Source organism: Mus caroli, chromosome 9 (genome assembly GCF_900094665.2).
Source record: "Mus caroli chromosome 9, CAROLI_EIJ_v1.1, whole genome shotgun sequence".
Classification (NCBI taxonomy): Eukaryota; Metazoa; Chordata; class Mammalia; order Rodentia; family Muridae; genus Mus; species Mus caroli.
Window position 1 is genome coordinate 41,359,447 of NC_034578.1, and position 27,986 is coordinate 41,387,432.

At 56.7% G+C, this 27,986-nt stretch overlaps 1 protein-coding gene across 8 annotated transcripts; it reads left to right on the plus strand.

The window, feature by feature from the left end:
- Positions 1-27,401, plus strand: Bcl9l (BCL9 like). Of its 8 annotated transcripts, none has more exons than XM_029481486.1 (10): positions 1-747; positions 6,856-6,912; positions 16,548-16,649; positions 17,860-18,245; positions 18,898-19,017; positions 22,109-22,319; positions 22,473-22,557; positions 22,641-24,927; positions 25,219-25,500; positions 25,762-26,918. In XM_029481486.1, the coding sequence occupies exons 3-10, from the start codon at positions 16,624-16,626 to the stop codon at positions 26,847-26,849; spliced, it is 4,485 nt and encodes a 1,494-aa protein (XP_029337346.1). In that variant the 5' UTR covers positions 1-747; positions 6,856-6,912; positions 16,548-16,623; the 3' UTR covers positions 26,850-26,918. The 8 variants fall into 8 exon arrangements, with proteins under 8 accessions (XP_029337346.1, XP_029337347.1, XP_029337348.1 ...); XM_021171536.2 differs by lacking the exon at positions 1-747 and adding an exon at positions 3,782-3,882; XM_021171534.2 differs by lacking the exon at positions 1-747 and adding an exon at positions 4,549-4,572.
- The last annotated feature ends 585 nt before the right edge of the window (positions 27,402-27,986 follow it).

The following is a 27,986-nucleotide window of genomic DNA, read 5'->3' on the forward strand; positions in this document are numbered from 1 at the left end:
GGGCCTCTCCCGGCTCTGGTATGAAGGCAGAAGGAGGCAGCCAGAGAGCCCCGATGCTTATTCAGGCTGGGGAGAGGAGCGGAGTGGAGGGGCGAGCGAGGCTCCGGCAGCGCAGGGGATCCCGGGGAGGCGGCGGCGCGCGGCGGAGCCAGTGGCCGGACATGCCCCGGATCCGGGGCCGCTGCAGCACCGCCGCCGCCCGGAGCCAGCCGGCCGGACGCCCGCACGCCTGGGTCCCCTGGCGCCGCGCCGCCCGGGGGCTGCGATCTGGACCCTCGGCATCCGACCAACAATAAGCGCCTAGACAGCCCCCTCCCCGCCCCGCGCCCGCCGTCCCCGCGGGCCTCGGGGAAAGTGAAAGGAGGAGGCGAAGGAAGGAAGGAAGGAAGGAAGGAAGGGAGGAGGAGGAGGAGCAGGAGCGGCAGCAGCCGGAGCCGAGAGGTTTGGGCCGAGACCCCAGCCCGGAGCCCCGGCACGGCGGTGCGCTAGCTCTCCCGCTGCTGCCGGCGCCCAGGACCATGCTCCGCGGTTGGGAGGCAGGAACCGAGGCAACCAGCGCCTCCCGGATACCTGCTCGCGGGCCGGGCTGGTATTAAGATCAAGGCGTCCAGGATCAAAAAGACCACCGCCTGCCTGCCTTCTCCGCGTCTCCACTGTCCTGCTGGAGGATCCCAGTCCACCCAACGACCCTGACCTGGTTATGGCGTCCAGCTCCGGCCTGGCGTGAGGACCCCCGAGCGGTGCGAGGTGAGGGTTGGTTTGGGGCAGAGGGCTAAAGTCATGCCAGGCCAGCTGGTGCGCGCCAAGCGAGATCCAGTTTAAATTGGGGAGGGGAAACGCAGTCTGATTGTCTCTTGCGTTCTAGCTCGCACCCCAGGCTGTTTAGGAAGCGGGGGACTCCTCTAGGGTCATCAGAGGATATTCTTAGGTCCTCAGCCGAGCTGGCACTCTCGGAGCACTATAAGAAGGGCTTAGTGGCAGCCAGGAGACCCTACCACCTTAGCGCAGAGAACAAGGCCGGCCTTGGGCCAGCTGGAGCAGGGAACTCTGCCCTGGGGGCTTCTGGGAGATGTAGTCCCCTTCTCAGACTCACTAACTCTTAGGACCTAGCACCCTTGCACTCCTCCCCTGATTCGTGGGAGCTTCCTGGGAAGGAGGGTTGGGACAAGAGTGAGAGGTTGGGTCATCTGCCCCCAGGCACTGCCTCTGAGCCGTAGGAGCCTGAGGAGCCTCCCTTGCCAAGGATTCTGAGTGGTGTGGGCTTGGCTGGGGGTAGGGCAGTCATACAGTTCCTTGGAGGTTTCTCTGCACTGCCAAGGAAAGGTGGCTCCTGGCTTGATCACTGGGAGGGAGATATGAAGAAGAGAAGTAAGACTTAGGCCTTCTGCATAGCTGGAGTATGGTCCTACTCCGAGGGCTGCTGGAATTTGGTTTCAGAGGATCCGGAGGGTTTCCCCCCCCCACCCAGTCTCCCCCTTTGGAGGCAGAGAAATAGAACGTCTCTCAAAGTCTGGGAGTCGAGAGTGTCTCTTGGGTGCAACGAAGCAAGGGTTAGCTTCTGTCTGTCTGTCCAGCTTCCTTCCTTCCGGGTTTTTCTGACACCACCTTCCTCCCTCCTCCTTCTGTTCTGTCTGCTGCTTGGTGTGTGTGTGTGTGTGTGTGTGTGTGTGTGTGTGTGTGTGTGTTCATGTCATGTCTGGGGGGCACCTCTGCTTTAGGAGAAATAGAGTATCATTTCTGAGAGAGGAGGGGGCTTGGTGTTTGCCTGAGCCCTGGGAAAGGTGTGTGTGAGGGTCTGCAGCCCCCCCTTGATCTTCTGCTCCACCTCTCTCCCTCCCACGGAACTGCATGGTGTTCTGTTTTCCCTGGGAATGCTGTCTGTATTATAGCTGCTACACCACCACCAATGCCAATGTCTACACTTCCTTCTCCCTGACTCCTCAGCCTCTCCAGGGGTCAGACTCTTCCCTAGGACAGTTCCTCTGCTGCCCCACCCCCCACCCCCATGGACTTGGCTGCCTTCTCAGGCCAAGACCATGATCTCATGGCTCCAAGGGAAGGGAAGAGTGCTCTAAGTCAGCTCAGGCCCCACAGTTGGGAGCCTCAGGATAGGGTGAGAATGGCCGAGGAAGGTGAGAAGCAGGAAGGCAAGCAGAACTCTGGTACCAGGAAGGAAAGCAATCTCACTAAGTGATCCACCTATCTTGGCCTCAAAGGACTATGGTTCTGGCTGCAGGCATCCCTGCCCTGCCGGTGTTTCTTTTCTAAGCCATGTCACTCATACTTGGGATGGGGTGGAGGGGTTCATGAAGGGGAGAGTGAAGACTAAAAAAGGGCTGGTGGTTCACAGAAATGGGGTTAAAGCATCCATGCTAATTGAAGCTTAGTGAGCTCGCTTGTTCAAAGTACACAGAGCACTCACAACTCTGGCTTGCAAGTTGCTGGTACCTGGATTCAGCAGAAGCCTTAGGCTGGTGGGTTCAGCTTCAACAACTAGGGAGGCCAGGAGCCTGCTGGACAGAGACCTAGTGGGTAGCAGAGAGGCAGTGTCCACTCAGCAAGGGCCAGAACGCCTGGCACCTGCTTTACATGAAAAGAAATGTGTTACGAAGTGGGGGTGCCTGCCTTGGGGGGGGGGCAGCTAGGACTGTACTCCACCACGGAGCCCTGGAGTGAGCTGGAGGTGCAGGCGCCACCAGAGTTACAGGCAGCAGAAGCTTTGGAGTAAGTAGGGAGAGTCAAAAGTCACCCTGCAGCCTCTCTCCTCCAGGGAACCTTAGATGAGTGGCTGAGGGCACCCTCACCCTGCCTCTGGCGCTGCCTCAGGCTGAGGTTTTGTCCCAGAGCTCTGGGGCAGCTCTAGGGAGCCAGAGTGTCTGTGTCCAGTCTTCCCGGGATCAAAGGGAGCCGGTAGGAGGTGGGGGTAGGGTACTGATGCAGCCCCATGCAATGTTTACTTTCCCTGAACGTCTCCATTGCTGATAGTGAGGTACCTGAACAGCCCGGGCACCCAAGGATAACAGGGAAATGGCATCCCTTGCTTCCTTGTACCAAGGCCCTGGGCACTGCCCGGGTGCTGACCTGGTGTGGGGAGGGGATAGAGGGGGATGGCACCGTGGGAAAGTGGGCAGACGTGGGAGCAAAGCGGTACAGGCTGGGTGCCCCAGGCAGGGAGCCTCTGCCAGACCCGCTCTCCCTGGGGTGGGGCTGGCTGTTCCAGGGACTGGCTCAACCTGTTGAACGCCTGGCTGCCGTAGCTTGGCATCTGTGCCCCTGCTTGCCAGCCCCAACAGCTGCCCACCCATAGCCACACTGTGTACACTGCCCCTAGGGATCTGAGCAGAGAGGCTCAGGTTAGTCCAAGGAGCTTAGTAGGACTCCTTCCAGGACTGGGCATCTCTTCCAGGGACTGGCTCAACCTGTTGAACGCCTGGCTGCCATAGCTTGGCATCAGCTGCCCACCCATAGCCACACTGTATACACTGCCCCTAGGGATCTGAGCAGAGAAGCTCAGGTTAGTCCAAGGAGCTTAGTAGGGCTCCTTCCAGGACTGGGCATCTCTTCCAGGGATTGCTAAGTTTTCCCAAGTCTGGACCTCTGAGTTCCAGAGCTGGGGCTGGAGGGCTGGGTGGTCAGGACCAGGAGCTGAGGGGAACGTGGAGATGGTCCTAGTCATGAAGAGCTACTTGCAGCTTGTCACTTGGATGGGTGGCCCTGAAGGCAGCCTGGAGTTACAGCCTGGAATTTCCTGCTGGGTGCCAGGGCCAGGCCTCCAAGGCCCCACCCCCAGCCTGGCCTGACCTCCCCTCCCTCCCTCCCTCTGTCTACTTTCCCTGGAGGTTGGAGGAGGGGCAGTGAGAACATTCTGGCTACCAGGGAAAGGTGACTTCCTGGGTGTGGGGTACTTGGGGGAAACTGAGGTGATTGCTCATGAAGACTTCTAGGGGACATGTTCCCTTAGCCAGTCCTGAATGTGGGGACATTTGCCTCTCACTGTCTCGTGACTCTTACTAGCTAGGGAACAGAGCCGAGGCCCTCTTCCGGAGAACAGGGATGCTCGCTCACCTTGTTCTGTGTGTAGGTAAGGGGTGTGGTGGCTTCTAACTTTCAGTCTTGAAGGGAGTGGAGGCTCCCTTTGCCTCCACACTTCTCCTGTCAGTGGCAAAAGCCACTGGAGACCTTTCCTTTGCCTGCGTCCAGCAGGCAGGGCCCTCCCTTCTTGGTTCTAGGCCAGCTGCTCCTCCTAAGTTGGTAGCCCTTTCCTGGTCCCCTTCTCCACTGGCTGAACCACCTCTGTCTGGCCCTTTCTTCCTCCTTGTCCTGGTAGCTCCACATTGTTCTGTGTCCACCCCCCCTCCCTCCCCCAAGCTTCAGGAATGGCCCTGAATCCAGCATTTCCAGCGTTTCGAAACCAGGATTGTTTTGAAATCCTGAGTGCTTCCCCGCCGCCCCCTCTGACTCCCCTCCTCACTCACAGCTCACTGTCTTCCAATCTGACTTTTCGCTGGGCTGCACTTGAGGTAATCGATCTGAGTGTGTGTGCTTGCACATGGATACAAAACGTACTACTCTGTATGTGGTGGCTCTGCGTGTGTCCCGGAGTGGGTGTGTCTGTGTCAGATTTCTGTGTGACTGGCTGATGATGGCTGGCAGTTTCCTGAGCATTCTTTTGGTTGCCTCTGAATTTGCCACTCTCGTGGGTGTGAAGGAAATTTTGGGCTATTTAAGGAGGTACCTTGAAAGTGTGTCTGTTTGCCTCTCACTTGTGTGTGTGTGTGTGTGTGGGGGGGTCTTTCTGAGGAGTGCGGTGGAGGCTGGAGGTGTGTCTCTGATGTGTGCTTACGCTTGCTTTGCATCTGTTCCGCCTCCTCCTCCACCCTGGGAACGTGTCTGGGGGGTGTAGTCACAGGTCTGCAGCTCCCTGGGACGTGGAGTCCTCTGCCCTTTGATAGGAGGTTTCCTGGAGTGAGGCCCAAGCTCCTGGCAGCTCTGAGGCCTTGGAGAAAGAGTGGTGGAGTTGGGGAGACGCCTAGATAAGCTGTTGCCAGGGCCTGGTCCTCTCTTTCTCTGGCCTTGCATGCTCAGCAGCACCAGGCAAGCCTGTGTCCTGAGGGTGTAGTGATGGCTGATAGAGGGAGCCTAGGGACTAAAGGGACATGTTCCTTTCACCTCTGCAGTCACCTCCTTCACTGGAGACCAGGAACAGTCGGTCACAATTTACCTAGGAGTTTGGTGGTGAGTTTCAGGTTCAGAAAACTGGTCTTCTCCACTTACAGTTAGCTGCTTAACAAAACAAGCTCAAAATCTCATCCCAAGCAAAAGGCAGAGGTGCCTGGAATGCAGGCGTCTGGGATGGACCATTGCAGCCCTGGCCCAGGGAAGTCTTACTGATGTCTCCTTCGATTCCTTCCTACTACCAGTGNGGTTCTGCACGGGTGGGGGGAGGGGGAGGGGGAGGGGCAGCCATGAGTGTTGTGGTTTTTGTTTATTCTGGCTAAAGCCTAAGCATTGGTAGTATATTTAAGCTGGTTGGCCATATACACTGGGATGCTCCGAGTCCGTGCTAGGACTCAGCTTCCTATCTTAGGATCTTAGGCAGTAACTGAATGCTTTTCTGCAAGTACATGCAGAGGTCAGTGAGGAGGAAGATGGGCAGGGGGTGTTGCTGTGAGTGAAGGGCCCGTGGAGACCTCCCTCCCTCGGGAGGTGGGCCTAGGCTAGGCTTCTTTGGTCCCAGTACAGTGGGAAGAAGGGAGTAATACAGGCCCCTGTTGGTACAGGGCTCAGTGACCCAGCAGGAGGAGGGCCTTGGCAAGGAATTTTCAGTTTGTTTCTCAATCTCTGTCTCTGAGACATGCACACGGGCACGTCACTGCAGACACCTCTGGGAGTTGAGTCCAGAAAAGTCACCTAGGTGGTGGTAGGGTAGGGCGGTGAACTTGGAATCATAGGGAGACAGCCTTTTGTGGGGGGGGGCACGTTGTGCTTTCTGTCTCCTGTCTCTGGAAGTTGGGTGCAGTCAGGGCCCCCTTCTAACAGCCCCATCTTGAGCCAAGAGCAACACAGGCTGCAGAGGGTTAAGTCTGGTTGGCAGGGACACCCCCCCCCCCAGTGCAGCAAGAGAGAGGGAGGAGGGGTGGTTAGCAGCTTGCTCTAGTTGGCGTCTCTCCCAGAATTCTTCGGAAAAGAACTCCCCTTTGACCCCCAGTACAAACTGAGCCCAGCCACCAGCCTCCCTCCCTCCTGCTGTGGGAGCTTCACCCAGTGCTACTAAACTGCTAAACCTTCCTTGCCCCAGGCCCTGGTACGGAGACCAGGTCCCCAGGACTCGTTGTATTTAGGGGACCAGGGTGTTATAGCCAAGGAGACCACATAGGTACACAGAAACATAAATCCTTACCCTTGCCACAAGCTGACCTGGGGATGACTGGTTCTGAAGCTGGGTCTCTGGGCTTCAGCTGCCCCTCCCCCCAGGACCTCAGGCCAGGTCGTGGGAGTCCTCCACCCTCCCTCTCTCTGTGGGGCCAGGCTCTCAGGGAACTAAGTCTGAGGTCTCCCTCCCAGTGCCTTCTCCTTCCTGCTTCCAGGACAGGGAAGGGGGGTGGTGTGGTGGGCAGCGGGGTCTGGCCTGGCTCCTGGCCAGTCCACAGAAGTCCGTGCCCGTGAGTGTGTGTGTGTGTGTGTGTGTGTGTGTGTGTCTGTGTCTGAGCAGCTCTGAGACTTCCTGGAGCTGTAGGCTATCTGTAAATTGTACACGTTTGGGGCTGGGGAGTGGGCTGGGGTTGGGCTTCTGGGGGAGGATCAGGGGCACAGATTGCTGGCCAGGGACTTTTAGCTGTGACCATTTCTCCACAGGGAGCCCCCATCCCAGACCACACCCCTGAGCCTGAACCTGACACACATTCCTCAGAGGTGAGCGGGGCCCCGTGTGTTTTGTGCTGCTATTTTGGCCTCCCCATTCTGTCTGCAGTGGCCGCACCATCCCGCTTGGCGCTTTCTGTCAGCTCCCGCCTCCTGGCTTTCTGCCCCTACTTGCATTCTCCTCTGTCTCTGGGTGGGCAATACTGCTGGTCTGTGTGTGTGTGTGTGTGTGTGCGCGCGCGCGCGCGCGTGCGTGTGCTCTCGAGGGCGCTCACGCTCACCCCGGACAGGAAAGGGTTAAAGCTGGTTGCCACTGGCAAATTCTAAGCCTCTTCTCCTGGTGGGAGGTGGGAGACTCAGAACTGTGTCTACCTGGAGGGCGAGGTAGATTTTTATGGCTGTCTCAATTACTCGTCCTCTTTCCTTGGCTTTGACTTCTAGAGGTTGAGTCAAATCCAGGGTACCCACTGGCCAGTGCCACTGGCCACCAGCCACCACCTTAAGTTTGGTTTCTGCTGCCCTGGCTCTATAGGCGTGTACACACTCACCACACACGCACACGCACACACAGAGGCAAGCACACAGCTTCCCTCCTCCCTCTCTCCTTACTTAGCAACAACTCTACATTCACAACAAACACTTCTGCAGTCCTGCAGGCTCCTGTCTGACTTGGGCAAGCCTGAGGAAGGGAAGGGGGGCGGTGCCTCTTTTTCCTGGACGGTCCTTGGGAGGAGGACCTTCTAGCTCCTCCATCTAATCCTCCAACCCCCCCAACTTTCCCTGTTGGAGGCCACTATCTTCCCAGAGGAAGCGGTCCTGCTTCTAACTCTGGCAGTGAAAAAAAAAAAAAAAAGTGGGAAGAGGAGGGACAGGTGGGCCGGCCGCAGGGCTCGGGCTCCTGCCTTCTCTGGAAAGTCCCACTTGACCTTTGACTCCCACCTGGGGCTTGGAGGGAGGCCACCAGGACTCCTCCTAGCCCTGGGCTTCGCAGCAGAAGACTGTGTTAGAGCACTAGAAACCTGTCTTGGGGACCATGTCAGGGACCTGGGTAGGCGAGGAGGTAACGGACTGGGGGTGGGTGGAGCTAGCGAGGCCCTAGAACTTTGCTCTTTGAGATCTCAGGCCTGGCTCAGCAGGGCACCTGTAGAGAGGCCACAGGGTTCAGGGCTCTCTTTGATCTTTCCCCCCAGGCAGGAACGGTGTTGCCTTTAGTGCAGGGCCCGGTACCCATTAGGCCTAGAAGGAGGGTGGAATGGTGCATGGATGGTGCCAGGCCTGACCCCTGTGAGGGGCTGACACCTTGCTGCCTCTGCATAGGGCAGTGGCTAAGAACCCAGTGCTGACTTGTTGAGCTTCCAGTCCCGGTCTTGCGATGGTGGGCTAGATGAATTTTGGGCAAGCTACTTAACTCTTCTTACTTGCAAAGAGGGAGTAATAAAAGGGCTTTCTAGGCTGGGCATGGGAATTCCAGCAACTGAGAAGAGGCAGGAGGGTCCTGTCAGGTCTGAGTCCATTCTGGATCACAGAGTAATAGTATCCAGTCACAAATAGACAAACAAACCAGCAAACCCCAAACACCCCTAGACTATCAAAATAAAGTCTGTTCTAAGGCTGGCTGTGGTGGCAGGAGCCTGCCTGTAGTTCCAACTATTTTAGTGGCTGAGGGAGGAGCCCCGCCCTCAGGAGTTCAAGGCCAGCCTAAGTAACACAACAGGCTCTTATCTCAAAAAATAAGAAAAGGCTATCCCTAGGGCTGTGCTTCAGTTGATAGAATGCTTGCTTTCATGCAAGGAACTCCACGTTCCAGCTTCGGATGACAGGAGCTGGCCATAAAGCAGGCTGGCCGTAAAGCAAGCATGGAGGCACGTGCCTGGAACCCTGGCTCCCTGAAGGTAGAAACAGGAAGATCATGAGTCCAAGGACATTCTTAGCTGCACAGTGAACTGGAAGACTCCCCTGCTAAAGGAGACCCTGAAAAAGCCGAGCACCTTCGCGCTTCCTTAGACCCCCGGGCCGAGGCAGGAAGACTGCTGCACACTCCAGGCCAGCCTCGTCTTCACAGGGAGAGCCTGTCTCAGGAAGAAAACTTTTAGGTAGTGATGTAGTTTGCCTAGCAGACTCAAGACCCCGGATTCCATCCCGGGACCAGGGGACAAAGAAAAAGACACCCAACTTCTTATAGAGTCGTTCTGAAGGTTAGATCAGGTGAAACACAGTGAGCTTGCAGGGGTTCGGCAGACATGAGAGGTGCTTGGCTTTATTGTTAATCTGAGCTCCTCGAAGGGGCTTTATCCTGGGGCTTTGGCCTAAGGTAGAGAGTTTAGGGCTTGGAGTGAGAACCCATCTAGGTCTTCAGACTCTAACACCCTTCCAGAATCACCTTGCTTTTGTATTTTGAGGCAAGAGCTCGCTGCGCAGACCAGGCTGGCCTTGAACTCACAGAACTTTGCTTGCCTCTGTGTTTTGGGATTAAAGTCATGAGGTACCACAGCTGACAAGACAAACCTTGTTGCCTCAGTTTCCCCATTGTTGGTGCTGACTGATACTGTGATTGCAAGTTTTGTAGTTGCCCTGGACCTAGAGAAGGACTTGAATTTCCAAGGACCCCCCCATTCCTTTGTTCTTGCCCTTCATTTCTGCCCCCCTAATGCCACCCCCCCATCTGCTTGCTTGATTTAGTTTTGGAGCCTTCCACCATCCATCTAACACCCCCACACACACACACATACACTGCTCTGTTCTGTCACCAGACCAGAGGAAACACTCTGTCCTCAAATGGCTCCAATGGCCTTCCTTGGGAAGAAATAAGGCAGTGTGGGGCTATGAGGGCGATGGTAGTGGTCACACCTGCCTCAGGTTGTAGGGTACCTGTCTTGAACATTTTCTGGCTAGGGAAAGGCAGTGCCTGAGAGATGAGCTAAGCACACCCAGCATGTCAGCACCCCTGGGATACAGTGGGGTACCCCTGGAATCCTTCCCTACCTACGAGCGTTGAAGAAAGTCCAGTGTGTCTCAGGGCAGGGGGCGATGTGAGCCACTGGGACTCATAAAGGTCCTGAGCTAGGACTGGGATAGTAGGGATGGAATTCGGGAACTTCTGGGTGAGGGACCACGGAGTAGATGGTAGGGCCGGGTTGCCTACAGAAGAAAGAATCTATGTCGACAGGTGATCAGGACCTTCTGTGGATTACGGAGTAACAGGGCTCCTGGGTCTGAGGCCTGGGCTGGGCTACCAGGTACCTTCCATGGTCTTGGACTAGGAGGGGTGGGCTAGAGCCTGATGCTGTGCTGCCTACCGCGTCCTGGGACAGAGAGAAGAGAACTTCCTCTTTTCTATGGGCTCAGGAGGCGAGAGCTCACGAGAGCTCATGTGCCTGCACCACGGTGCTTAGCTGTTAAGCTGGCCGTGCCTCCTGTGCCCAGCCTCTGGGCCTGCCTGTTCCTTGGGCAGGCTGGGGCTATTTTTGGGATTGGGCTGGGGCTCTGGGGCCGGTTTCAGATGTTCCAACGTGAACAGGAGAAAGCAGGGACAGATGGCTAGAGGGTTCTGATCAGTGGGTCCTGCTGGGAACAGGGTTATTTTTAGGACCTTGTTAACCCTTTGGGGCTCTGTGGGGCCACCCTGAGAGATATTGCCCTTTCTGGTTGAGAAGAGAACAGGGCTTCATCCTCAGGCCTCCTCTCTAGTTCTGTGTATCAGCTGCCCTTTCTGTCTAAGACCTTCTCTTTAGAGAGAACCATGGCTCCACACTGCATGTATTTCCCAAAGAGGTCAGACTGGGGAGGCTGCAGATCACTGGAAGAGAAGTGTCCTTCACTTACCCCCCTGGGTAAGACCTGAGGCTGAGGGAGCTTCAGATGGCTGCTCTCTGAATCCACACACTCTGGGTTGGAGACCGTCAGAGAGCTCAGGGGTGCTCAGGGATGGATGCCTGTTAGTAGAGTGAACAAGCGTCTTTACAGAGTGCAGAGAAAGCCATGCCTGTGTGTAACACGGGGATGATGCCCATGGGCCCCACTTGCCTGAGTACTCACAAGGCAACTATCTAGATGGTTCTTCTCATTACAAATGCACCTTCCTGACATGCCGCATTCTTGGGAACTATGTCAGGAAAGAGAGGGTGCCCAAGGGATTTGGTTGAGGGCTAATGTGTCGTAGACATTTTTAGGTAGTTTCTGGTAATGACCTCACTTTGTGATTTTGCCTGTGAGGGAACTGAGGCTCGGAGGGATGAAGAGGTGGACAAGGTTCAGCAGGTTAGAAGAGGCTCCATGGGACTGGCACTCGCCCTGCCCAACTACAGATTATTCTGTTGTAACCCCATGCATGCCAGGATGCATGGTCAAGGCTACTGTTGGCAACAGAACTTGTCAGGGGAAAGTTTATGGAGTGGATGTGAGAAAGGAGGCCTTAGGGCAGGGGACCCTGCTTGTCACTGCTCTCACTGTCCTTTAGGTCCTGTAAGTCCTTCTAGCCTGAGGGTGCCAGGACTGACACTAGAAACCCAGTTTGGCCTTCCTGTCTGCCCTGCAGGAGATCACAGGCACACATCCTGTCTCATCACCCCACCCCCACTAGCCCTGGCCCACAAGCCCCTGCTTCCTGGAGGGTCATGGCTGTCTGCATGTCAACGTAGACAGGTAGACAGAGGAGCTCGTGGCTACTCAGGTGCTGCGGTGCCAAGAGCTTGGGCCAGGCCGGCAAGGCAAGGGATGGAGGATGTGTCTGCCTCTGGCAGTACCTGGGGGAGAGAGCAGAGTGTGGCAGGCAGTCTCTGGGCGAGGTCCCACCCGTGGTGCGCTGGCTGTGCCAGTAGCCTGCCCGCACTCCACTCCTCCCACAATGGCCCCATTGTTTCCAGTAGCCAGGCAGTTTGGAGGAGGTTCCTCGGTCACCCATGCCCCCCCCCCCCCGAAATAGGGGCCAGATTAACCCCTTGGGAGACTCGGACCAGGTGAAGGTCCCCGGAAGCTACCTGGCTCAGTTTTCCCCTGTTGAAGTGAAGCTTGAGGTGTCATTCCTTACCCACGTGCATACAGCAGCAGGCCACCTCCTGACACTGGGGTCACCCATCTGGAAGAGGTAGCACCTAGACCCTCCCCTGCCCCCACTCTGGTACAGGTGCCAGGGGGCAGGAAGTGCCAGTAGGGTGGCAGTGCAGTCCAGATATATCTGGGCGGTGGGGCTAATTCCAGCCACCACCGTTGGCTCCGCTGGCTTCTGCACTCCTTTCCTTCCTGTGAAACCAGAGCTGGGTTGGGCCCAGCTCAGGATTTCGGTGGATTTAAAGAGGCAGCCCATCTCTGCCAGCTTGGCTTCCTTCCCCCTCCCCAGGTGGGGTCTGAGGCCTAGAGAGGCCTAGAGGCCTTTGAGCACCTCCTTTGCCCTGGGCTAACCCCTGGCCCGGGCCTCAGTCAGGGTACTAGGCACTCCTCTCTCCCAGAGCCTTGGGCGGGTGGGGTGGGCGGGGGTGGGCTGTGGTTTCCTGTGTTGGCTGTTTGTGCCTGGCCCAGAGTGCCCGCTGCCTGCCTGGGCTTCCTGCCCTGTCTTGTTTCCTAGTGCTCTCCCCCCTCCCCACCCCTCTCCCTAGGGGGAGGGAGTAACTAGGGATTGGGCATCAGTCTTTTGGGGGCACCCTACTGCCAGGGCATGATTGCTTCCTGAGGTCTGGACTCACTGGTAATGGCTGAAAGAGCCAAAAGAAGTGAGGTGAACTTAGGCCTGTCCCGGCAAGGCCATTTGTCCCCACAGGCTCCAGAGGGGCAGTGGTCCAGCAAGAGTAGAGCTAATCTCCCACAGGCATTCTGTTTAAAGATCCTGCATTGCAAAGGTCTAGGATCAGCAGACTTGACGGTCCTGCAGGGTTAGGATTGTATGACCTTACCCTGGGGCTATAGGTGGGGCAGGCTGGAAACTCCCAGGTGAAGCCTCCCAAGCAAAACTGGTTTATTTGCATGGACTCCTGGGAGGGGATTTGTAGGTAGGAAGGGGGGGTACCCCCAAGCCTGGAAGTCCCCACCTAGAGGGTCTCCACTAAAATAACACCTTGGGTCCTCTCTTTGAGCTAGGTTCTGAATCCCCAACCTCCTAGCTGAGTCACCACCTCAGGGAAACTTACCCGAGTGCTACAAAGGAGCTTCTGAGATCCAGGGGACACCAGGAGGAAGGGGACTTGGGACATTGTCTTGGGAACTGAATCTCCCTCGGCCAGAGGCCCAGAACCTGCTCCCTATGAATCCCACATTTTTCCCCCCAGATGTCTCTGTTAACTGCATGTGAGGGACATGGCCCCCCCAAGCATTTCTCACTGTTCCCGGGTTTCCCTGACCTCGCAGACATAGTGCATAGGTTCTCTGATGAAGTATTTGTCTTACTGATGACATCATTGGCCTTGAAGTGAAATGTATTTTGCTTGTTGTCGTCATCATAGTTGTTGCATGTGTGCATCTGTGTGTGCCTGTGTGATAGCATCTCACTACACAGACCTAGATGGCCCGGAATCTGGTGTGTAGCCTGGGATAGCCTACAAATGAGAAAGGCAGCCTCTTTTTACCTCTGGAGTCGATCGGGTTGAAGGTGTAAGCCATCACAAGCATAAATAAGGATTTATTTTGTACAAAGAATCTTCTGGAACGCACTGTGTAGCTTGGGCTGATCTTGAATCCACAGACATCTTCCTGCCTCAGCTTCCTGAGAGCTGAGACTCTAGGGCTGAGCCACAGTTCCTGGCTTCCCCCGAGACAGTTGGGAGACTAGTGGGATGTCTGGGCTGGTCAAGCAGACTCCCAGCCTGGAGACAGGCAGATTGCATGGGTATGTGGATGCTTGCCCAACTGGGGAACAGTTGTGTTGAACAGGGCTGACACAAAACACCCGAAGGCTCTGGCCATGGCCTTCCTTGTCTCCCCCTCCTCCTGGGATTGCTCTCCCTAACCCTTCACCTGGGGCCTACCCTTATTTTACACAGTGGAGGCCAGTGACCCCGCTTCAGGCTTTTTGTTTCAGAAGCTCATTAAGCATCCCAAAGCTAGCCTGGGTCCTATCTCAGCCGCCCAAGGGCTGGGATCAGAGACCTCTGCCCACCAGGCCTGGGTCTGGCTTCTTTGTCTCGGCGATGGCGGAGGCAGCTTTGCCCCAGGCACATGCTCCTGGGCTTGCTTCTGGCCTTTCTTTCACTCAGGTGACTTGCACCTGCTCCCTGTTTGTGAGCTTATGTCACCCTTCACCAGTCTAAGAGTGTGGCGCCTCCAAAGTCCAGCCTCCCCCGACACACCATATCTCACATACACCACATCTCCAGGGGCTCCCGGTGCTAGGGAGGCTCCTTGCTGGTTCAGTGCTAAAGCATTTCCCTGCCAGCCATTGGCTTCTCAAGGCTACAGATTTCGGGTGTCATCTGGGACTGAGCAGAGAGGAAGAGGGGTCTCTGGGAGCTGGGGCCAAGTTCTGAAGGGCAGAGAGATGCTGGATGGGAAAGCCCTGACTCATCCATCTGTCCTTACCTCAGCTCGCCTTGCAGCTGGGTGGGAGCAGGAGGTGGGAGTCCTAGGGGGCACTTTTCAGATTTGCTGGAACCTCCCTGGATTGTTAGAGTAGTGGCCCTCCCCCTCCCACCAGTAGCTTATTGGGGAAAGGTTTTGAAATCTTGCTGGGTAGTTTAAGCTGTCCTGGAACTCACAGGTTGGGCTTAAATTTGTGATCTCCTGCCTTGGCCCCCCCAAGGGTGAGGGTTACAGCTGTGAGTCACTATGCCAAGATTAGGGCTCCAGTTTTTGAGATCCCTCAACAGAAAGTTCTAGATAGCCTGTCCCCATCCCTCATAACAGGTGATAAGTTCTGGGGGCTCATGTGTGAAAAGCCCACTGATTTGATTTAGACTGAGATGAATAGTCAGGGGCCCAAAGTACCTGGAGTGGGGGTCTTGGGTCGCCCATGCTGTCATGTGACCCAAGAGCACACAGCTTTTCGGGAGCCTCAGTTCCTCCTTGTGAGACTGGGGAGATAGCTTTGAGAATCAACCAGGGATGGAGGTGAGAACTTAAACAGCAGGTCCTCTATTGACCAAGGTGTTTTCCCCAGGAGTCCTCAGTGACTTCTGCCTCTCTGTTCTTTCCTGATTGTGGTGTGTGTGTGTGTGTGTGTGTGTGTGCGCGCGCGCGTGCTGCAAACTAGGTCCTAGGACTTTGGAACCTTTTTCAGAGACAGAGTTGGAGTGGGGAAGCCCAGTGTTCTATAGGGGTTAGACCGCCGCAAAGTACCTGAGAGGACGCCCGCAAAGTACCTGGGAGCCCCCCCCCCCCTTGCTTGGAGGTTCCAGCCCGGGGCTTCCAGCAGCTGAGCCGGGAGCTGGAGTGTACACGGGTGTGTCTAGCTGGACCTGTCACGGGAAGAGCCTCTAGGGCTCAAGACTCCTCCCCTTCCCTCCCCCACCTTCTACCGGGATCTCTGCTGGGGGCGGGGAAAGGGGACAGAGCAGGGGGCGGTTGCGTGAGGTGTCCGTGTTTGTGTAAGTCAGCTTGTTGGTGTCTCTGTGGCCCTCGGTGTATTCTTTGTGACTGTCGGGCTCAACTTTCTATGGCTCCCTTGTGTCTGGGTCTCAGTCTTCACATCTGTTCAATGAGTCCGCCGGCTATCCCTCTGCTGGGTGGCCCGGATGTCTGTGTGCCCCAGGCTGCCCGGCGACTCCGGCTGGTTCGCGCTGCCCAGTCCCTCGGGCACACCTCCGTCGGCTGGCCGTGAGCGTCTCTAGTTTCCTGGGCTCCGTGCGTGTCTTTGTCTCCCTGTCCACGTGTGAGATGTAAGTGTGCGTGAGAGTCACAGTTCGGGTGCTTGTGGGTCTCTTAAGTTCCAGCTCTGTGCGCCCAGTCTGCCGGACCGGCTAGCGCCCAGTCAGTCCCTGGAGGACTTGTCCATGTGTCTGTCTGCGCGCCCTCCAGTGGACCCGGGAGATCCACGCTGCAGTCCTGTCCGCCTCCCTCAACCTCGCTCGCTGCCTCGCTGGCTCTCTTGCTCCTAGCTCGCTCTGTCTTACACTCGGGCTTTGCCGAAGGGGGCGGGGTAGGGGGGGTGCAAGGGAGGGGGGAGGGGAGGCTCCTGCATTCTTGCGGTCGGGGAGGAATCTGAGCCAGCGTTACTGGTCTCCAAAAGAGCCCAGCTGCAGCCTCGGGGCCCCGCCAGGCCTCTCGCTGCCCGCCCGGGCCTGCCGGGATGGGCACGGGCTAGGCCTGGAGCTGGGGGCGGGGCAGGGCAGTGCGCCCACCCCGGCCCCTGGGAGGCTGCAGCGCCCGGGGACAGGGCGCAGTGCTGGGGCGGGGCGTGAGGGATTCCCGAATCCTGGGTGAGGGGCGTGTCTCGGAGCGGGAGTCCCCCAGTGGGCCAGAGCAGACCTCGCAGCCGCCCCATGCGTCACTTTTGCGACCAAGCCTATTAGTGAATTCTGACTCTACAGCCCTTGGAGGGGGGTGCCTAGGGTGGGGGGCTTGCACGATACTGCAAGCTCCCCGTGGACAAGGTGTGGAAGGGATGGGGACTGGACTGGTCTTTAGGATTGAGAAGTCCTCTCTCTCCAATCCTACCCTACCCTATCCAGTTCCTTAGTCCTGGGGCCTTGGGTTCTCCCTTTCCCTCCCCTTCATACACCCCCTCCCTAAGTCACAAGTTTTCTCTTTGGGGCTTGTTGCTGCAGTCCCTGCTCCAGTACCGAGTACCTGGCTGGGCCCTGGGCACGCACAGGGGTCGTAGCCCCACTGTGTGTGGGAGCCATGAGGATCCTGGCTAACAAGACAAGGTGTGTGGGTGTCACGGAGGGTGGGATATATGTGTGTATGGAGAGTGGGGAAGGGAAGGGCCCATGATGATGGGGCCAAGCTATAGAGCTGTTTGGAGAGGAGCCCCTCGGGCACCTGGTTTCCTGGCCACCAGTGGGTTGAAGGGAAGTAGAATGGTAAAGTCTGGCCCCAGGCAGGAGCTGGCAGCCAGCCTTAGCGCCTGGGCCCAGGGGGCAGAGGAGACTGGCAGCTAGCTTTGCCTGCTTCTGGTCCCTTCTTCCCTCCTAAAACCGTTAGAACAGACCCTCATCCTACCCTAGTGTTGGGGGTGTGATGGCGCCCTCCAGCCTCAGTCTAGTCGGGGGTAGGAGCTGGAGTGGGGGTGGTGCCTGCCTCCCTCCTCCCCAGGAGAAGCGGGCAGACAGGGCCAGGCGGCGGCAGCAGGACAGCAGAGCTGAAATAAATCTGAGCTGGTGTGGAATGAGGGGGGATAAATATCCTCTCCCGTGATGTGATCTTTCCAGCGGCTATTAATAGGTCTCCGGGGAGGGGGAGGCGGTGGGGGGAGCGGGCTGGAGCTTAAAGGGCCCGCAGCCTAGGCTGCAGGAATCCATGGCTTCAAGCTGTACTCTTGTCTGCTTGACATATTTCCCCCCCCCCCCCCCAATCCCTGCCTGCTGACAGGGCCTACTGGCCCACCCTCTTCAGGCCTTCCCCACTTAGGCTCTGGGGAGTCTTCTGGACCTGTGGGTACCACTCTCGGTTATGCTTTCCCTAGTACCCTAGGGAATAGGGCTCGGGCTTGAGCAGTGACTCACAGGTCCTGTGGCCCTTCTCAGCTAGTTGTCAGGGCACAGCATAGTTGAGGTCTGGGGCCTTGGAAAGGAGTCTTAAACCCTAGAAGGTGCGAAGAATCCATCAGATGCTAGGGAGAAAGGGCTTTAATGGAAGCTGCTGGATCCTGGGGCTGAAGGTAGATAGATTCTGCCAAGTCAAAGCCCTGGGCTTCCATTTGATTTGAGCCTAGAAGATAAGGAACACTGTTCCATCGCCACTCCCCTAGGTGGACAGAGCTCTGCTCTTATCTGAGGAACTGCACAGAGGTAGGGAATAGCAGGTGGTCTCAAGATAGCACCTCACCACCCCCTGCATTGTTAGGAGAGAGCTAAAGTCCAGGCATGCCTGACGCCTTGCAGGATTAATCTTTCCTGTTTCTCCTCCCTTTCCCAGGTTACCCCACCCCAGGAGGAGAGAGGCTCCAGGGAGTCCACCGCTGTCCCCTCGGGGCCATTGCCCCCCTGCCCCAGCCAAGCCAATGCACCCAGAAAATAAACTGACCAATCATGGCAAGACAGGGAATGGAGGGGCCCAATCCCAGCACCAGAATGTGAACCAAGGACCCACCTGCAACCTGGGCTCCAAGGGCGTGGGGGCGGGGAGCCATGGGGCCAAGGCCAACCAGATCTCACCTAGCAACTCAAGTCTGAAGAACCCCCAGGCAGGAGTGTCTCCTTTCAGCTCACTCAAGGGCAAGGTGAAGCGCGAGAGGAGTGTGTCTGTGGACTCTGGAGAGCAGCGGGAGGCTGGGACTCCATCCCTTGATTCAGAGGCCAAAGGTACTGTATACTGTATTCCCTCACCTCTAGACTTCAACATCATCTACAGCCCGAGTGAGCGAGACCCAAACTGGCCAGACTTGGGTCTCATCCTTGTGTTGCCATCCAACATGTATTGTTTGTAGTAACTTTCTCTTACCTCTACCCATCAGTCAACCAGTTCATTCCAGAGTGGGGCTGGCTAGGGTGGCACTCAGAGAAGGGTCTGACAGCAGAGTGATAATACTCCTGTAGCCCCCACATTGAAGAGGGAGGTGTCTGGGGTGAAGATCCACCCCCTACCCGCATCGTCCCTAAAGCTTCCTGATGTCCTGGCTGGTGGGAGCCTTTTGGGAACAGGCACTGGGGCCTGGAAGAGTCACAGTGGCTCCTCCCTGCCCCCCCCAGCCCTAATTAGAACCAGTTGTGGTTGGGACTATGCTGTGCTGGGTGGGGGGGAGGGGAGACAGGCAGCCAGGGTTGGAGAAAGAAATCAGAAACAAATGGTGGTGTGGTGGGGACCAAGGACTGGCAAAGTGCCCACCGTGGTCTGGGCAGTGCCCTTTCGGGTGGGGCACTCTGGAGAATGGTCTGGGAGGGCCTCTGCATGTGGAAGGACTAGGCCACATTGCCATACTTTCTTACTCCGCCTGCCTGTATTCTGCCTGGGCAGAGGTGGCACCCCGGAGTAAACGGAGGTGTGTGCTGGAGCGGAAGCAGCCATACAGTGGGGACGAATGGTGCTCTGGGCCAGACAGCGAGGAGGACGACAAGCCCATTGCGGCCGCCCACAGTGAGTGCCCATTGATGCTGTGCCTCATGGTGCCCTTCCCCTGGTTGTGTGTGTGTGTGTCCGTCCTGAGGGAGCCTCCTTACCTAGGGCTTTAGGGGATTGTTCAAGAAATGGCAAGGACTAGGAGCCCAGGCTCTTTTTCAGCCCTACTTTGGACTTTTTCCTTATCTATAGTGTGAGTGCTGCTCACACCCTTGCCACCCTCCCTCTCTCTGTCTAAGGTTTCTCAGGTAATCCCTTTTCCAGACAGCTCACCTACACATCTAACAGATTTCATGGCCTATGCTGCCACCTACTGGTCAGTGGAGGATGGGCAGGGAAGGTCCAGCTTCTCTGGGAATCTGTTAGCTTGGCTTTGCAAAGCCTTGCTAAGCCTAGGTGTGAACTGACCCTTAATTGTGTCCCTGGTTCCTTTCTCCAGTCTCTAAATGACACTCAGAAAATGCTCATGATGCATTTCTAGGACTCATGGCCATTTCTCTCATTCCAATCCATCCTTCTGTGCCTGAGGCCCGAGACACCCTTGGTGCTTCCAACCTAAGCATGTGAGAAGCTAGCCAGAGTTTAAATTGTGTGCTGCTTACAGGCAGGAGTTAAGGAAAGGAGAAGAAAGATACATTTGCTACTGAGTTAGTCCTTACAGCCGCCCATGAAGAAAGTGTAATGATGACTGTCACAGTGGAGGAAACAGTCAGCAAGAGGGAATGAGGGGACCCTACTGACGAGTGTCCTGTAAGAAGTCTCCACAACTGGCTGGGACTGCCAAGGCCCCATGTGACTAACTAGTACTGTATGAGCTATGTTCAGTCTCAGTATGGATGCTTGAGTGGTAGAATCTGTCACTGCTTCCTGGGATCAGAACCCTCCTGTCTCCCCAAATTTGTGTCTGTAACGTTATCCTGTGTCATTGGAGAAACTTTGAAAGATACAGAGCGATAAGAAATAGCTAAGATCCCTTGACCAGCCTCTTTTAGATGGAATGCAATTCAGTGAAGACCAGGTTTCATGTTGTACAGACTAGCCTCAGGCTTACTATATAGATGAGGCTGGCCTTGACCTCCTAACCCTCTTGCCTATAGCTCCCAAGTGCTGGGATTATAGTCTTGCGACACTGTGTCATTCAGCAGTATTCAACCATGTAACTGAATTCTTCACACAGCAAGGCAGACTGATGTAGCTGTCGATGAGGCAGGCTCAGAGCCCAGGCGCCTTTACTTACATCCCAGGGACTGTAAACTTGAGAAAGGAGTTCTGAATGCTCATCTATAGAAGTGATCTTTGTCATAGATTTGGCACAAGGAGAAAGTTGAGTTCAGGCATGTGACATACTTTGAACAGTGCTAGCTTGTATTGATGTTAGGGTACTAGAAAATTCCTTCTTGTGATAAACTCTGCGTCCCTCTCCGTAGCCTGTAGGAGCCTGTTGTGTGTTCTGATTTATACTCTAGGCCACTGGTGTCTGCCGCCTTGGTCAAGTTCTTGTGATTTCGGGAAGTGCTGGCACTTGCTGTTTGTAGTCCGGAGGCTTTAGCTTGTTTTTTCTTGGTATGACCATGGATCTCTGCCTCACCTAAACCCACTGAAGACCAGTCGTGGGTCTTATCTGTGTGAGAACGGAATGCCAGGCTTGTGACCGTGGAGCGAAATTTGTCTTGCTCCTGAGGACTATTCTGGGACTGTTCCGAGTCTGTGAGTTTGTGATATTGTGAAACATATATTTGGTCTTCTCTTGTTTCCTGGGAAGCTCCAGAGGGATAAGTGGTTTTTTGTTGTTCTGTTTTGTTTAATGCTGTATTGACTGGTGTGTCTGGCAGCCCTGAGGTAGCTTCTAGATGGAGCCTGGTGACTGGGAAAATCAAAGCAGGATAGAGGTTTGGGGCTTTCAGCCCCACACTCCATCCTCGTCAAAGGAATGGGGCTGAAAGTCAAATTGATCACCTGAAGCCAATGGTTTAATTAAATGTGACTAATGATTAATCTGTAAAAATCCAAAAAAGAGGGCTGGGTAGGTGGCTCAGTTGGGAGAACCTTGCCTTGCGAGGTATCAGAGTCCCAGAACCCACACAGGAAGCCGGATACAGTGGTACCTGCCTATAATCAGCCCAGTGATGGGACATTCAAAGCGGAGCAGCCAGGTTCTCTGGAAGCTCATTGCCCAGCTAATGTGGTGTGCGTGTTAAAGTCTGAGAGCCAGCACTCAGTGTTCTCTGTTGAGCTCCATATGTGTGCCCTGTGCCCTTAAACTGAATGTGTGCAGTATGTGTGCCCTTCCCCTGCAAAATCCAAAAGGACTGTCTCATGCTCAGAGAGGGTGCAGAAGCAAATGCCCTTTCTCACGTGCCGTGCAAACTGTGTTCATCTCACGTGCATCCGTCCGTGTGTATGCGTGTTGTTGATGGGGACACCTCCGTGAGATTCTTGGTGATCAGAGGTGACCGAAGTCTTGCGTTGATCATTTGTGAAAGCCTTTCTGACTCTTGTTGAAACTGATGCTTTGCTTTGTGGCGTAGTAACCATGTTTTTAAAAAGACTTGTCCTTGGGCAGGGCACGTGGGGCATGGGTAGTGTTTGCATTTTGTAGATGAAGAAACTGAGGCTTAGACAAATGCTGTTTTGTAAAATCACAGTTAGTGAATCGTGGGGTAGGATGAAAATCTGTCTGTGGTTTGAATCATCAGTTACTACTATGTCCTCCCTACCTTCCCCTTGGCTGGGTCATTAGACAGTATATTCACACACACACACACACACACACACACACACACACACACACACACACACACACAGACAGAGACAGAGACAGAGAAACTGACTGATCTCAAGTGTGGGAGCTCTAGAGCAGAGTTTTGGGGTCTCTGCCACTTTTTCTCTCCTCTCTCCACGGTCATCTTTCTGCATCCTGGCCATCTTGAGCAAAGGTTAGTATAGATTAAGTGAACTGGAAAGTCAGGCTGGTAAACAGGGAGACTGTGGGGACAGATGACCCTCTGGGCATGGGCTTGAGGCCGTGAGCGAGCATCTGAGGGCAGGAATTGGCCTTCTTCCCACGTCTGGGCCGCTCACCTGCTCTCCTTTCTCCCTCCTCTTGCAGATTGTAATGTAGCAGACCCAGCCATGGTGACCCCACAGTTGGGTCCTGGCCAAACTGCCCAACTGCCCCTCAGTGAGAACAGTGCACCAGGCCCCCAACATGGCCCCCAGCCAGGCCTTCGGCCAGACGTCCCTGGGGGTGGGGGTGGGGGCGTCCCAGGAAAGCCTCCGTCACAGTTCGTCTATGTCTTCACCACCCATCTGGCCAACACGTAAGTCTTTGGGAGAGATGAGGGGTGAGAGGGTTTTGTCTATCCGACCAGCCTGAGCAAAGGGGGGGTGGGGTGGGCGGTGCAAGGTTGGTGGGTGAGGGCCGGCTTGCTTTTGCCCATCTCTGAGCTGCCTGTGGCTGCTTCCCTATGCAGAGCGGCAGAGGCAGTGCTGCAGGGCCGGGCAGAGTCCATCCTTGCCTACCACCAGCAGAATGTGCCTCGGGCCAAGCTGGATCAGGTAAGTGTGGTAGCCTGCCAGGCTCTAATATACTTTGGGATGTCCCCTCATCTGTCTTATTCTTTACCTTTGTCCTCCTGCAGGCCCCTAAAGTGCCACCCACCCCAGAACCACTACCCCTGAATACGCCATCAGCAGGTACACCACAGTCCCAGCCACCTCAGTTGCCACCGCCACCCCCAGCCCCTGGCAGTGCCCCTCCTGCTCTGCCCCCGGAGGGGCCTCCTGAAGACACCAGTCAGGACCTGGCCCCCAACTCAGTGGGAGCTGCCAGTACAGGTGGTGGGACTGGGGGTACCCACCCTAACACCCCAACGGCTGCCACCGCTAACAACCCTCTGCCTCCTGGAGGAGACCCTGGCAGTGCCCCTGGCTCTGCCCTATTGGGGGAGGCCACGCCCACCGGAAATGGGCAGAGGAACCTGGTGGGCTCTGAGGGCCTGTCCAAAGAGCAGCTGGAGCACCGAGAGCGCTCCCTCCAGACACTGCGGGACATCGAGAGACTGCTGCTCCGAAGTGGGGAGACTGAGCCCTTCCTCAAGGCGCCCCCGGGAGGAGCTGGTGAGGGAGGCCCACCGGCACAAGCCCCCTCTGCTGCTCAGCCGCCTCCCTCCGCCCCTCCTGGGGGGCTGAAGAAGTATGAGGAGCCTCTGCAGTCAATGATCTCACAGACACAGAGCCTAGGAGGCCCCGCTCTGGAGCATGAAGTGCCAGGGCATCCTCAGGGTGGAGACATGGGACAGCAAATGAACATGATGATGCAGAGGCTGGGCCAGGATAGTCTGACGCCGGAGCAGGTGGCCTGGCGCAAACTGCAGGAAGAGTACTACGAGGAGAAGCGGCGGAAAGAGGAGCAGATTGGATTGCACGGAGGCCGCCCTCTGCAGGACATGGTGGGAATGGGGGGCATGATGGGGAGGGGGCCCCCACCTCCTTACCACAGCAAACCTGGGGATCAATGGCCACCTGGAATGGGTGCACAACTCCGAGGGCCTATGGATGTCCAAGATCCCATGCAGCTCCGACCTGGACCTCCCTTCCCTGGCCCCCGTTTCCCAGGCAACCAGATGCAAAGGGTGCCCGGATTTGGAGGTATGCAGAGTATGCCCATGGAAGTACCCATGAATGCCATGCAGAGACCTGTAAGGCCAGGCATGGCCTGGAATGAAGACTTGCCCCCTATTGGGGGACCCAGCAACTTTGCCCAGAATGCCGTGCCCTACCCAGGTGGGCAGGGGGAGGCAGAGCGATTCATGACCCCTCGTGTCCGGGAGGAGCTGCTGAGGCACCAGTTGCTGGAGAAGCGGTCCATGGGCATGCAGCGTCCCCTGGGCATGGCAGGTAGCAGCATGGGACAGAGCATGGAAATGGAACGGATGATACAGGCTCATCGACAGATGGACCCTGCCATGTTCCCGGGACAGATGACTGGAGGAGATGGTCTCGCCGGCACACCCATGGGCATAGAGTTTGGTGGAGGCCGGGGCCTCCTGAGTCCTCCAATGGGACAGTCTGGGCTGCGGGAGGTAGACCCGCCTATGGGGCCAGGCAACCTCAACATGAACATGAATGTGAACATGAACATGAACATGAATCTGAATGTGCAGATGACGCCCCAGCAGCAGATGCTGATGTCACAGAAGATGCGGGGCCCTGGAGACATGATGGGTCCTCAGGGCCTCAGTCCTGAAGAGATGGCTCGGGTTCGGGCCCAGAACAGTAGTGGCATGATGGGGGGTCCGCAGAAGATGCTCATGCCTTCACAGTTTCCCAACCAGGGCCAGCAGGGATTCTCTGGGGGCCAGGGACCCTACCAAGCCATGCCCCAGGACATGGGCAACACTCCAGACATGTTCAGCCCTGATCAGAGTTCAGTGCCCATGGGCACTGTGGGCACTGCCCGGCTCAGCCATATGCCTCTGCCCCCTGCCTCCAATCCTCCTGGGTCTGTGCACTCAGCTCCCAATAGGGGGCTAGGCAGGCGGCCTTCAGATCTCACCATCAGTATTAATCAGATGGGCTCACCGGGCATGGGACATCTGAAGTCACCCACTCTTAGCCAGGTGCACTCCCCCCTGGTCACCTCACCCTCTGCCAACCTCAAGTCACCCCAGACTCCCTCCCAGATGGTACCCTTGCCTTCTGCCAACCCACCGGGACCTCTCAAGTCACCCCAGGTCCTCAGCTCTTCCCTCGGTGTGCGTTCACCCACTGGCTCACCCAGCAGGCTCAAGTCTCCCTCCATGGCGGTGCCTTCTCCAGGCTGGGTCGCCTCTCCCAAGACAGCCATGCCTAGTCCTGGGGTCTCCCAGAACAAGCAGCCACCTCTCAACATAAACTCTTCCTCTGCCCTGGGCAACATGGAACAGGGTGAGTGACCTAGGCGGATTTGGGTGGGAGCCATGGTGGCCGGTAGGTTCCTGCAGGGGCATGGTGGCAGCTCTGCCGGAGCCTCTCAAACATCTTGAAGGGTGCCACTTGGAGCTAGGACTTTCCCCACTGGGGAAACTGCTTGGAGAAGCATGGGCCATAGGGACCACAAGGAACCTGTGGTCAGTGGGCTATGGGTGTGTCTGACGTGAGGTGGAGATTTGGTGGACGTTAACCTCGCTAGTGACACCCCCCCCCCTTTGCTCTCTTTCTGTCTCTCCGCTTCTGTAGGTGCTCTCCCACCTAGCGGCCCCAGGAACAGCTCCTCCGCTCCTCCCGCCAACCCTTCCAGTGGCCTCATGAACCCCAGCCTACCGTTCACATCCTCCCCAGACCCCACCCCTTCCCAGAACCCTCTGTCGCTGATGATGTCTCAGATGTCCAAGTACGCCATGCCCAGCTCGACCCCGCTATACCACAACGCCATCAAGACCATCGCCACCTCAGATGACGAGCTGCTGCCTGACCGGCCCCTGCTACCCCCACCCCCACCACCGCAGGGCTCTGGGCCAGGTGCGATGAGGCAGAGCTCTCTCTGGGAGTGGCAACAGTGGGTTTGCTTAGGAATTGCCCCCACGGACATGCTGGCTTCTGCATGCTTCTACAGTCTCTGGTCATGGGGGTGGTGTGAGCTCTGAGGCCTCGTTTGAATGACTACCATCTCTTCATGAAACCTAGCCCAGAGCTCTTTAGTGGGCTGGGAAGGACTGGGAGGCCCCTCCCCAAACTGGGTGGGCATGGCCTCTAATGTCCCGTTCGTCCTTCCCCCCACAGGTATCAGCAATAACCAGCCCAACCAGATGCACATGAACCCTGCTGCTGCCCAGAGCCCCATGGGCATGAACTTGCCAGGCCAGCAGCCCCTGTCCCATGAGCCTCCCCCTACTATGTTGCCCTCCCCCACCCCTCTGGGGTCCAACATTCCACTGCACCCCAATGCACAGGGGACTGGGGGCCCTTCTCAAAACTCAATGATGATGGCCCCAGGAGGCCCAGACTCCCTAAATGCCCCTTGTGGCCCAGTGCCCAGCTCCTCCCAGATGATGCCCTTCCCTCCTCGGCTGCAGCAACCCCACGGTGCCATGGCCCCCACCGGGGCCGGGGGCCCGGGCCTGCAGCAGCACTACCCTTCAGGCATGGCCCTGCCCCCCGAGGACCTGCCCACCCAGCCACCCGGTCCCATACCCCCCCAGCAGCACCTAATGGGCAAAGGCATGACTGGCCGCATGGGCGACGCATACCCACCCGGGGTGCTCCCTGGGGTGGCATCGGTACTGAATGACCCAGAGCTGAGTGAGGTGATCCGGCCCACCCCTACCGGCATTCCTGAGTTCGACTTATCCAGGATCATCCCCTCTGAGAAACCAAGCAGCACCCTCCAGTACTTTCCCAAGAGCGAGAACCAGCCCCCCAAGGCCCAGCCCCCCAATCTGCATCTCATGAACCTGCAGAACATGATGGCGGAGCAGACCCCGTCTCGACCCCCCAACCTCCCGGGCCAACAGGGGGTCCAGCGGGGGCTCAGCATGTCCATGTGCCACCCTGGACAGATGTCCTTGCTGGGCAGGACAGGTGTGCCCCCACAACAGGGCATGGTGCCCCATGGCCTGCACCAGGGGGTCATGTCCCCTCCACAAGGCCTCATGACCCAGCAGAATTTTATGCTGATGAAGCAGAGGGGTGTGGGGGGCGAAGTCTACACTCAGCCTCCCCACATGCTCTCCCCACAGGGCTCCCTCATGGGCCCCCCACCCCAGCAGAACCTCATGGTGTCCCACCCTCTGCGTCAGCGCAGTGTGTCTCTGGACAGTCAGATGGGCTACCTGCCAACACCGGGCAGCATGGCCAATCTACCCTTCTAGCAGGCCCCTCGGTCTGGGGCTGGGGATACTGAAAATATGTTAACTTTAAAAAGTTTTGTTTTTCCTCCAGTGTTGGGATGGATGGCCTGGGTCCAGGGGTAGGGTGGCGGGGTGGGAACGGGCTTGTGTGGGGAGTGGTGTTTGTGGAAACCTGCTGTGCTGGCAGCTGAGGGGGAAGCGGCAAGCGTCGGGTGAGGAGTTGGAATCAGGCTCTGCTCCATTTCTGCCACCAGGACTGCTTCTCCCCTGCCCCCCTCTTCCCGTGGAGCTTCTGTCTCCTTTTGTCTTTGCACTTCCCCGCTTTCAGCTATGTTTTGGGGGTCCTTGGGGAGAGAGGAGGGTCTTCCATCCTCTGACTGTCGTGGACTGTCACCTTGCCGGCGGCGCTTCAGGTCCGTTTCTCGCCTCTCTGCTTTTACCCTGTTTTCCTTCTGCCTCCTTTCCTTTCCCTACTGACGTGGCTGACCTCCTCTCCCACGCCCCCTGCAGGCAGCTGGCCAGGTGGGCAGGTGCCAGCGGAGCTGTAAATAGAGCTGGGCTTTTGTGCCGGTTTGTGCGTGTGCCGTATTTCTGTGTCTTGATAGAAGTCACACACAAGAAAAAAAAAAGATTGAGAAAAAAAAAAAAAAACAAAACCCTTCCCCCCTCTTTCAAATAATCACACCCTTCATTCCTCTGGACCCAGAGACATACAGTCCTATGCACCCTCCATACGCCCCACCTATAAAATGAGGTCAGACCATCTAGGCTTCCATTTGGTGAGCCCCTGAGGACTGAGAATCTACCCCCGTCCCTCTACGACGGCCGCCTGTCTGCTGCTGAGTGATTTCCGGAGAGCAGGTGCGCACATGTACATGTGTTTACCCACACCAGTGACATAGGGCCCCCAGCCTGGGTGCCTCTGCTGCTACATCTTAGCCAGAACTTGAAGCCCTTTGTCCCCATTCTAGGATAAAAGGCGAGAAGGAAGGGGCAGCGTGTGGCCCCATAGAATGGAGCTATGGAGGGGTTAGGATGCTGGAACCCTGGCTGCAGTAGCCGTGGGCCAGGTAACCCCTCAGGGCATGGACTCTTCTAGAAAGCACCACTTGCTTCTCACCAAAGAAGGAAGGGACAGAGTTGGCCCTCCACCTCTAG

Coding starts and splice junctions, on each gene's coding strand:
- Bcl9l (XM_021171534.2), top strand. CDS start 4,550: ATGGATACAAAACGTACTACTCT. Junction 4,573..6,855: donor GATACAAAACGTACTACTCT/GTATGTGGTGGC, acceptor ATTTCTCCACAG/GGAGCCCCCATCCCAGACCA. Junction 22,320..22,472: donor ACCACCCATCTGGCCAACAC/GTAAGTCTTTGG, acceptor TTCCCTATGCAG/AGCGGCAGAGGCAGTGCTGC.